General features: G+C 38.2%; 1 protein-coding gene across 1 annotated transcript; it reads right to left on the bottom strand.

The window, feature by feature from the left end:
* Positions 613-11,401, bottom strand: LOC109328760 (snurportin-1). The gene is made up of 7 exons (XM_019562370.1): positions 10,926-11,401; positions 10,655-10,841; positions 9,445-9,695; positions 8,994-9,108; positions 7,688-7,780; positions 1,901-2,044; positions 613-1,109 (listed from the first exon to the last, which is right to left on the bottom strand). Exons 1-7 carry the CDS (start codon positions 11,273-11,275, stop codon positions 993-995), a joined length of 1,257 nt encoding a protein of 418 aa, XP_019417915.1. The 5' UTR covers positions 11,276-11,401; the 3' UTR covers positions 613-992.

The following is an 11,765-nucleotide window of genomic DNA, read 5'->3' as shown; positions in this document are numbered from 1 at the left end:
ACCTGAATAATCATTCAATCATTTCAATAGTTAAATTATATGTCACAAATAACAATATATTTATATTTATAAAGTTACTATATTAATTAAAATATATAGCTAAACTAATGTGTTTTTTTATACTATTAATGGTATTCTTCATCTTTTTAGGTAATGAACTAATCTTTCAGGGTTCGTGATTGCCTTCCCAACAAGTGTCGCTCTTACGAATCAAATCTTGAGGATCCATTAAGACCATACACCACTAGACCAACGCCTTATTAGTAATATGAGAATTAATTAGTCAACCATACCACATGTCAGTATTATAATTAGTATGACAACAGATACAATATTAATAATACTCTCTAGAGTTGTTGGACATTAAGCATGTGGTTTGGATTCAAAAATCAGCAACTCTCACCATCCTCGTTTTGAAAAAGAAAAAACTCGCCTAATCTATGGATTTTATTTCCATGTAATTAATTTTACTATAACTATTTTACCATGTTAAACCCACAAACTTTTTAGGCATAGGTAGTGTAGGGAAGGGAGAGAGAAAATAGAATATAAGTGTTGAAATATCATTGTATTTTATATATGCATATGCAGACATTGGGTTTGGCAAATTGATAGCATTCAATCACTCATATCTCCTGTTTATGATGATTATTTCAGAATTTCAAAGAGCTACATATATATGAGGTGAATTCAACTTCAAATTTATATTAGATTATGGAAGACAAATAAAAATGTACAATTTCTATGCTACACCATACACTACATTGCCCATAATTGTAAGAATTATATCAAATACAATGTATGAGCATCGAATAAACAGAACAGAAGACAGATAAAAATGCATATGCGTGCCTGCTCCCATGTTTTTGTTTGGGATATGTGGTAGCTACTATTTAGTGTTCCTTGATATAAATTATAGAAGCCTTCACAGGAACAAGTATCACAGTGGACCAAAAATAAGTTGAAAATCGCAATCCATCCGGCAATCACCATCAACCATCCATGTCAATATCACAAGCTTTGCTTTCCTGGTCGAGTGTTGAGATGATAGATCCTAATAGATCATCGATTCTCAGGGGAGAGTGTCGAACACTATATTGGAACATAACCTGCATGTGCAAAATTGCAGCATGATTACAATCAAAACCTCTACGGACAACAAATGATGAAAATGTGATTGTGAATATGATGTTCCTCATAAGTTTTCTTCTGACAAACACGGTGAATCAGATTAAGAAGAAACCAAACATGCAAAATAAGCTTATGAGAGTATTTGTTAAAATTTTCATTCAATTCTAAGCAGCTGCAGGGTCAATCTTACATGGATTAGCAAAATGCACAAAGAAGTAATAAGGAAAATCAATTGCAATAATTCTTCTAAGGAAATTTTCATTTTCTTTTGCAGAGGAATATGAAAGCATACCATGACTTCAAGCAAATAATTACTGTTGTGTAGTACAAAGCAGTTTCAATAACCAATACAATAACCAAGTCTTAGTTCCATGAGTTTCAATAACAAATAGTGTAAATAAAAGGAATCACAACAATTCTGTGTCAACAGGTGGAAGTAATCATTACTTTTTTTTATTAAGGCAAGTCCCCAGCAAAATCCTACTGGTGTAAAAAATTACCAGAATTTGCTTAATTGAAACCCTAATAGGGAAAATTCCTCATATTACCATAATCCTAAATCCTTACACCAAAAGTTATCACTAATTATGATAATGAATGTACTAAAAAGTAGAATTTACCTGAATAATAAAATGGTCAACCTAATGCTAGTGCAATTATATTCCCTCAAAACTATTTCCACCAAGGCACCAACAACATAAGGTTTTCTACTTTGATTTGATCCAGAACAATATAATGGTGTTCAAGTAAAATGATAAGTTGCCCATACCTTAGAGAAAATATCAGCAGAGGCACGAGCTCGATTAGCCTGGCTGAGATAATTTAGATCAGCTTTCTCAAGCTTCCCATCCACTAAAACCAACCCTCCCTCTCCAATTGCAAACCGGATAAGACATCCTGAATTCAACTCTAACTGCAAATTGAAGAGTTACATAAAATTCCTTGGTAAAACAAATATTTGATGTTTAAGATGCAAATTTGTTTATTGCTAAATTCACGACTGACTGAAAGTCTATCATATTTTCCTCTCCACAGTTATCATTTCTCAAAAAACTACCTCTATCAGTTGAGTGCTGTAAAAACACAATTACCCAGAAACTATGAATGATTAAATAGTGGTAGAAAGGTTCAATTGATTGACCCTCAACCCATGACTAAAGTATCAGTTGCCAATTCACAATTATACAGATATCACTCTGAAACAAACCTGCTGTGTATAGTTTCCATCTAAACACCCAAATATGATAAGGCTCATACCAAGCCAAGGGTCATTCATGTATATAAAAGGGGGAAAAGGAGAGTTTGGTTAAAATAACAAACTCTCCTTTTCCTACCAGCTGGGTAGTTAAGACAGTTAGGAAAGGGAGGGAAACTCTATAAATAGAAGTTTGGGCTAGAGGGAAAGTCAGTGGGTTGGATCGAGGGATCCTTCTATTCTTGTAATTCTCTATCTCAATTCTAATAAAACTGTTAGAACCCTAGCAGATTCAACCAGAATCTGTGTTAGGGGCAATTCCTTTTCTAAACTTCTTCTTTTTCTGTTAACTAAGATACCAGTGTTTAACACTGGTATCAGAGCACCCTTCTGGTGCCTGTGGAAATTTGTCACCACCGCGCTGATCTTGGAATTCTGTGTATGGTTTCTACTCGAAATATGGCCAAGGAGAACGAGAGTGGAGCTTTGGAAAGAGAAGAGATGAGGATGAGGATGGAAATGAATGAGGCTCGTATGAAGAAGTTAGAAGATTTAATGTTCGCAGTTGCAACAAAGCTAGGAGTTACTCCAGAAGGGCACGCGTATGGGGAAGGTAGTGAACATGATGAAGAAGTTGATAGTAACCCTAGGAATTCTGGCCATGACAGATGGAGGAAGTTGGAGATTCCCATCTTCTCAGGGGATGATGCATACGGGTGGGTATAGAAGTTAGAGAGATATTTCTCTCTACGTGCTATCTCTGAGGCAGAAAGGATGAGGGCTACAATGGTGGCTCTGGAGGGAAGAGCACTCAGTTGGTATCATTGGTGGGAGGGGTGTAACCCTTACCCTGCTTGGGAGCGTTTCAAGTTAGCAGTAGTCAGGAGATTCCAACCAGCCATGGCCCAAAATCCCTGAGTTACTATTGTCACTCAAGCAAGAAGGGGGTGTAGAGGCGTATGTGGAGGAATTCGAAAAATTTGCAAGGGCTCTCAGGGGGATCAATCAAGAAATCGTTAGGGGAATTTTTCTGAATGGGCTCAAGGAGGAAGTAAGGGTGGAAGTGAGGTTATATGAGTTGAAGACCCTTCCTGAATTAATTCAGAAAGCCATCTTGATAGAGCAGAGGAATCAGGTGGTGCATAGGAAGGCCCAAACAGGGTATTCAAGGTCCCTTGGGTCAACCAGATCCAGTTCTTATAACAAGGTAGTTTCTCTGGAACCCTCTAGCTCTAATAATTACAGGAAGGAGGGATCTTCTGTGGGAAGCATAGCTGTGTCTTCAAGAACTAGTTCAGATGGTGTTGTTTCTAAGTTGGGAGGTGATTACAGAAGGCTCACTAGTGCAGAGCTCAAGGAGAAGAGAGAAAAAGGGCTTTGTTTTAGGTGTGATGAACCCTTTTCCAGGGACCATAGATGCAAAAATAGGCAACTACACATGCTACTTATGGCTGATGATGAAGAAGATGAAGAAGGAGAAGGGGAACCTGAGGTAGAGATCCTAAATTCTTTGCAACTCTCTTTGTACTCTATGAAGGGCTTCACCTCAACTAAGTCTTGGAAGATTGGAGGTATGTTGGGCCATCATGTTGTGGTGATACTCATTGATTGTGGAGCAACCCACAATATCATATCTAAGGACCTGGTGGAACACCTACACCTACCTGTGCAAGATACCAAAGCCTATGTGGTTGAGGTAGGGGATGGACACCTTATCAAGTGTAGGGGAAGGTGCTCACAACTCACTCTGAGTATGCAACAATTAAAGGTAACCCAAGATTTCTACTTGTTTGCCTTAAGAGGAGTAGATTTGGTACTAGGGTTGGAATGGTTGGCCAGCCTTGGGGAAGTGCAGGCTGATTTTGGAAGAATGACCTTGTCCATGAGGAGAGGGGATGCCAGAGTTATCCTTCAGGGTGATCCTGCTCTGTCCAGAACAGAGTTGGCTCTAGGAGCTTTCAAACAGGTATTGCTGAGTGAGGGGGAAGGGTTATTGCTCTAGTATGACTCATCTGGAGTAACCAATCCTGACTTGGTGGTTTGTCCAGAAATAGAGGTGTTACAACAGTATTCAGCAGTATTTCAAGACATCAGAGGTTTACCTCCTGCTAGAAGCCATGACCATGCCATACACTTGAAGGAGGGGGCTGAGATACCTAATTTGAGACCATACAGGTGCCCCTACTATCAGAAGTCTGAGATAGAGAGGTTAGTAGCTGAAATGCTAGAAGCAGGGGTGATAAGGCCAAGCATAAGTCCCTACTCTAGTCCTATCATTTTGGTGAGAAAAAAAGATGGAGGTTGGAGGTTTTGTGTGGACTATAGGGCACTTAATAGGATTACTGTCCCTAATAAGTTCCCTATACCCTTAATTGAAGAACTTTTGGATGAGCTTGGTGGTGCTAAGGTGTTCTCTAAGCTGGACTTAAAATCAGGTTACCATCAAATTAGAATGAGGCCAGAGGATGTGGGGAAGACTGCTTTTAGGACTCATGAGGGCCATTATGAGTTTTTAGTCATGCCCTTTGGGCTAACTAATGCTCCTTCCACCTTCCAGTCCCTTATGAATGAGATACTAAGGCCATTTTTAAGAAGATTCACCGTGGTTTTCTTTGATGACATCTTGGTGTATAGCCCTGATGTTGCTTCACACATTCAACATCTCAAGGAAGTGTTGGCCTTGTTGCTTCAGAACCATCTTCAAGCTAACAGGAAGAAATGTAGTTTTGGCCAGGCTAGTATTGAGTATCTTGGGCATGTTATATCCAAAGAAGGGGTGGTTGCTGATCAATCTAAGGTGGTTGCAATGAAGACTTGGCCTCAGCCCAACAACATTAAAGGTTTGAGGGGTTTCCTTGGGTTGACAGGGTATTATAGGAGGTTTGTGAAGAATTATGGAAGAATGGCCAAGCCCTTAACTGACCTCCTCAGAAAAGATTCATTCATGTGGACTCCAGAAGCCACTTTGGCTTTTGAAGGATTGAAAACTGCTATGATGGAGCTACCTCTGTTGGCTGCTCCAGATTTCAGCAAGCAATTTGTGGTGGAGATTGATGCTTCTAGCCAAGGTTTGGGTGTTGTTTTAATGCAGGAAGGCAGACCACTAGCATTCTGGCGCAGGGGATTGTCTATCAAGGCTCAGCAGAAATCTGTTTATGAAAGGGAGCTAATGGCCCTTGTCCAAGCTATACATAAATGGAGGCACTATCTTATGGGGAGGCACTTCATCATCAGGACAAATCAGAGGAGTCTCAAATTCCTCACTGAACAAAGGCTATTTTCAGATGAACCGTTTAAGTGGACAGTTAAGTTAGTAGGCTTGGATTTTGAAATTCAATACAAACCAGGCAAGGACAACTCTGCTGCTGATGCTCTATCAAGAAGGATGATGTACTCTGCTATCTCAGTGTTGAATAATGAAGAGGTGGAGGAGTGGCTTCAAGAGTTGAAATTGGACCCTAAATGGAATCAATTGTTGCAGGATTTGATCATCTCCCCTAAATCTCACCCTGGTTTTGAGTTGAAAAAAGGTGTTTTGTACTATAAGGGTAGGTTGTTGCTATCCAAGAATTCCAACAAAATTCCCCTCATCATTTCAAAGTGTCATGAGACTCCAACTAGGGGGCATTCAGGTTATTTCAGAACCTACAAAAGGGTCTCTAGCTTCTTATTTTGGGAAGGAATGAAGGGTGACATCAAGGCTTTTGTGGAGAAGTGTGACATTTGCCAAAGGAATAAGTATTCAACCCTATCCCCTGCAGGGCTACTCCAACCTCTCCCAATTCCTCAACAGGTTTGGATGGACATCTCTATGGATTTTATAGGAGGGTTACCTAAAGTGAAGGGAATGGACACTATCTATGTTGTGGTAGATAGACTAACCAAGTATGCTCATTTCTTTCCTCTTGGTCACCCTTACTCAGCAAAGGATGTGGCTGTTGTGTTCATAAAAGAGGTGGTGAAATTACATGGTTTTCCAGCTACCATTGTCTCAGATAGGGATCCTGTTTTTCTGAGCCAGTTCTGGAAGGAGATGTTTAAATTGGCAGGAACTCAACTGAAATTAAGCACATCATACCATCCTCAAACAGATGGTCAAACTGAGGTAGTTAATAGGTGTTTGGAGACTTATCTCAGGTGTTTTGTTGGGCCAAAACCCAAGCAGTGGGTGAAATGGTTGCACTGGGCAGAGTTTTGGTTTAATTCCAACTACAATAGTTCCACAAGGATGACTCCCTTCAGAGCACTTTATGGCAGAGAGGCTCCTCTGTTGGTCAGGGCTGGGACCATTCCATCCAGGGTTGAAGAAGTCAATAGGCTATGCACTCAAAGGGATGGTATCTTAGAAGAGCTCAAGAGTAATTTGGATAAGACTCAAAACATGATGAAACAATATGCTGATAAGCATAGGAGGGCCATAGAGTTTGAAGTGGGGGATTGGGTTTATCTCAAACTACAACCTTACAAGATGAAATCTCTTATCTCTAGACCTTATGCTAAATTGGCTCCTAGATATTATGGGCCTTATGAGGTTATTAAAAGGGTTGGATTGGTAGCTTATCATTTAAGTCTGCCTGCTCATTCTAAAATCCATCCAGTTTTCCATGTGTCTCTATTAAAGAAAGCTCTAAAGCCACATCAACTGCCACAACCTCTTCCCCCTATGCTGAATGAGGAGATGGAACTGGAAGTACTCCCTGAAACCATCCTTGAGAAGAGAGAAGATAGTAAGGGCAACTTAGAAGTCTTGATGAAATGGCAGTCCTTACCAGAGCATGAAGCTACTTGGGAAGCAGCCAGCACCATACAAGAGCAGTTCCCCCATTTTCAACTTGAGGACAAGTTAAAACTTTTAGGGGTGGGTAATGATAAGGCTCATACCAAGCCAATGGTCATTCATGTATATAAAAGGGGGAAAAGGAGAGTTTGGTTAAAATAACAAACTCTCCTTTTCCTACCAGCTGGGTAGTTAAGACAGTTAGGAAAGGGAGGGAAACTCTATAAATAGAAGTTTGGGCTAGAGGGAAAGTTAGTTGATGAATTGTAACTAACTGATTGTGGAATCAGTGGGTTGGATCGAGGGATCCTTCTATTCTTGTAATTCTCTATCTCAATTCTAATAAAACTGTTAGAACCCTAGCAGATTCAACCAGAATCTGTGTTAGGGGCAATTCCTTTTCTAAACTTCTTCTTTTTCTGTTAACTAAGATACCAGTGCTTAACAGTGCTGTAAAAACACAATTACCCAGAAACTATGAATGATTAAATAGTGGTAGAAAGGTTCAATTGATTGACCCTCAACCCATGACTAAAGTATCAGTTGCCAATTCACAATTATACAGATATCACTCTGAAACAAACCTGCTGTGTATAGTTTCCATCTAAACACCCAAATACCACTGGAGGATCATCACAGGTAGTCACTTTCCCATCTTCTTGTAGCTCCAAAACCACCTGGTGTGGAAAGCCAGAAAAACTGAATAAGCAACATTACTATACGTACATTATATTCACATCTTTTATCCTTGTGAAAATATATGAAAAATAAATGAATCTGTACTTCTAGACTGGGGCCTCTTTAAAGTTGTAATGTGTTTTACATTTTTTTCAAGGGCAACCCAGTGCACAAAACTTTCTCCTCTCCGTTATAGGGTTAGGGGAAGGCCAGCTAAGTGTAAACAGTCTAAACACTCTTACTGTTGTTACAATGCTTAGCCTCTACTCCACAATCAAAGTTCTCAAATAATGGCGTTTCCTTAACCTAACCTTTATTATTATTATAATTTCTAAAATGGTTATTGCCAATAGCACTGGAAGATGTACATAACGAAAATACATATTTTACTCACAAAGTACTGTAGTAACTAGTAACCGGATCTAAGTTTTAGAAACAAGAAGCGAACAAAAAGGTGTTTACAGCCACATATGCAAAAACAGAGAACACACTAAAGCAATTTTGTCTGGTATAAATAAGGATTGTTCTGACATTCCTATAAATCTCATGTGTGACATTCCAATGTTTGTAGAAGGTTTAGTAAAAAAATGATCATGAATGTAAAACTCTCGGGAATTATATAATGTGAAGGTGATTCCCGCCTTTTTAAATGGAAATGTTGGATTCCCATGGTTATCTTGATATTTGATGTAAAATGACTTCTATATCCTTCTACTCTCTTGTTTTTTAGTCAATGATATTTTCAAACAATCAATCACATTCCTAGGACTGTTTTATATCAACCAAACATAGACCAAGTATGGAAATGTAACTTACCTAGGCATCACACTCCCAGGAATGTATTAAATAAAAATCATTCCTTAAACTAAAAACTAACTAAAACTGTATATTTCAGAGCAAACATATGTTTTCTCCCCTAGCTGGGGTCTCTCAGTGTCTGTGTCAACTGTCAATTTAAGACTTAAGAGTTGTGCACTTCAGCTTCAAATTCATGTTTACCCAATGTTCCACAAAAATACATGGTTGCACCGGCAACGAACATGAAGCATGGAATAATGATTCATAAACCACTTAACAAGAGGTAACATGGTCTGCACAGACACAGTTCAAACAAAAGGTCTAGAAAGGCAAAAAAGCAAATTATAGAAATATAAATATAATAAAGAAAGTGCATGGAAAGACAGACAATGAAAAGGAAGCATGGGAGAACACCTGCTGTTGGCTCGGAACCAGTCCTTTATTATCCGTGTCCATAACATATTGACTACAGTTCCTATCCTTCCAAACTAATGCTAGTGGTGTAATTCCTGTCTGGTAATGTGCATGCCTATGAAAGATATCAAATCAAAAGGAATTAACCCTGACAAATGGAAATAGCAAGGCTGAAACTAAGAGTAATATAGGATAAAGGGTATCCAGACTTCACATTATTAGATTATGGCATATTATTTCTGAAAGATCAATGATGAAAGGTTAGAAAAAAATATATCTACATTTATGCAAAACAATGTATTTCATCAATCTATTTGTTTGGCATTAACGAAATTGCTTGCTTTGAAATGGAAGTACTAAGCTCAGTCTCTACACTAGTACATAAAACTAAACCAAGGAGAAGAATGAATTGTAAGACAAAACTTGCAATCCAAGAAAGACTGGTCATTACTTGTTATAAAACAGGAGACCATCTTTGACATAAGGCATCGCAGCAGTATAAGCCGCAGATAGACCATCCTGGTCACAAGAATACACTGGAACCAAACTGAACCTGTACTTGTGATAATATGAGGGAGGGTCACAAGCACCAGTCTCTGCAAGCTTGGAATTCAACCAGAAGAACCTGAACTCAGAAGTGCAGTCACACAACGAGTAACCCTTCCAGCAAATCATGTCAATAACATAGTAAGTCTGATCCACCTGCTAACCAAAAATCACACAAGAATCAAAAGAAATTAAAAATAACAGTAACAACCAAATTATTCTTAAGGAAAAAAATATGGCTCCTAATTTAGTACTGAAATGAAAAATCAAAAATCTAAGTTTGATGTCATTCAAAATATTCCCTGATAGGAACTAAGTGTGTGTGTTTGGGTGAGCTTACAAAATGACGATTTTGAATGAAGATTTTATAAGATTGATTTCAATGTCTATAATAAGTGAGTTTAAAGTTAAGCGATTCATGTTTCGATGTTGGTGACAATTCAGTGTAAAAGGTTCAATCAAAAGCAAAAGCTACATTTTCTCATTTCCAACAAAGGTAATTTTAGAAACTCCAAATATGATTCTATAAAACCGCCAAACATATCCGCATGAAGTTCAAAGCACATTTACATCGTCAAAACTGACTCTAGAACCTCAAACATGAAACCCAAGTACCAAACACACACTAATCAATCTTAAAAGAAATATTAATTTGACCTACATTTGAGATTCTTATAGACCAAGTTGAGATTTTTCATTTCCGGGTTAGCCATTTTTATTTACTTAGGACCAGTTACTAAATAATACTCTCATGTTCCTTATTATAACGCGTTTAACTATAGGACAAGGATCTGCTGTCCCAAAGCATGTCCCAAACCCTGTCCCAGACCAATCATTGTATGCCACGTCAGTTAAAAAAAATTAAATATTTATAATTTTATCAATTTTCCTTTATTGTGATTGGTTAGGGATGTGATTGGGGACAGCAGATCCCCATCCCATGTTACACAGACCAAGGGAAGTAGTTATTTTACTTCATCTTTTAAAAAAGATAGAAATTTCACAAATTTATAGTATCTGCTGAATAAACAAATAAATCCTGCATAAAATATAAATTATAAAGCTTATAGTAGGAAATAGTAGTTCAGCACTGTAACATGAAATGACTTAATAACCTCGTGAAAAATGCAGTCTAATATAGAGTACGATTGAGAAGAACCAGAAGCATCTTTTCTTCTTGCACCATTTGGAAGAGCAGAAGGAAAACGGTGCAATATAGAACCGTTCTTTAAACGACTTATGGTTGTGCCGTTGCATGAAACCACAAAACAACGTTTTCCAGAAGGCCTAGCAAACACAAACCTGAAAAATAAAATAAAATAAAATTTAAGTAGTGAAAGTTCTAGAAGCTTCAAATTGATGAAAAACAGGGTTAGAAGTTAAGACCAATCTATAGCGAGTTTATCAGGAATATCAATCATCCATTCCGGAAGCATTAACTGTTTCGCGAACCATTTGCGAGCTTCTGCGCCCTTCAATTTCGATGCTTCAACAACGTCGAGGTCTTTGAACGAAGGTTCGGGTTGAGAATCGGGTACGTGTTCGGGTTGGGAGAGAGAGGGTTCGAGTTCGGGGGTTTGTGAAGGGAGAGAGAAAGCGGTGGAGGCTAAGAAGCGAGCGTGGTGTTGAGCATCGCGGCGATTCTGTGCCTGGCGGAGTAGGGATTGTTGACGGCGTCTCTCTTGATCGGAGATCGCTGGTCGTTTGAAGGGACGGCGGAGATCGGGTGGGGCCATGGTTGATGGAGATTGAAGATTAAACGCTCTTGTGGGCTTGATACTTAGTTCGTTTGGAACACAGAATTAGGCGCGGCTTCAATGTCGTTTTGAATGTGAAGTCTTGGGGAAGAGAAATATTGGGAGAAGTATATTTTTGTTCGCGCATTTGTTATTAATTTATTTGTTTTTTTTTTCAAATTTTTGTTTTAGTCCTCTCTACAAGTGTGCCTCTTTCTTCTATTGTGTGTTACCAAAAAAAAGTGAAAATAATTGTGAAAGAAAAAAACAAGAGACCAATTCAAAAATCATAAAATAAGAGTTCAAAAAAGTGCGTTTTGTCTTTTCTTTATTAAGTGTTTGTCTTATATTAATTGACTTAATTGTTATTTTTTTCTTAAATTTTCCCCTTGAGTTCTTTCTTTCTATTTTTAGTTTTTCAATCATGTTATAAGAATTCTACTAAAGGTCAATAAAATAATTATTGAATAGTAAGAACAAAAAACTACTT

This window comes from Lupinus angustifolius, chromosome LG15 (assembly GCF_001865875.1).
Source record: "Lupinus angustifolius cultivar Tanjil chromosome LG15, LupAngTanjil_v1.0, whole genome shotgun sequence".
Taxonomy (NCBI): Eukaryota; Viridiplantae; Streptophyta; class Magnoliopsida; order Fabales; family Fabaceae; genus Lupinus; species Lupinus angustifolius.
Note: the sequence above shows the minus strand (reverse complement) of the source record. Positions and strands in the feature narration are given on the sequence as shown.

Excerpts from the sequence above, each read along its gene's own strand:
- LOC109328760 (XM_019562370.1), bottom strand. The coding sequence starts at position 11,275 with ATGGCCCCACCCGATCTCCGCCGTCCCTTCAAACGACCAGCGATCTCC. Across the intron at positions 9,696-10,654 it reads TAGACTGCATTTTTCACGAG|GTGGATCAGACTTACTATGT; the intron begins GTTATTAAGTCA and ends TTTGGTTAGCAG. Across the intron at positions 9,109-9,444 it reads GGTCTCCTGTTTTATAACAA|GCATGCACATTACCAGACAG; the intron begins GTAATGACCAGT and ends TATCTTTCATAG.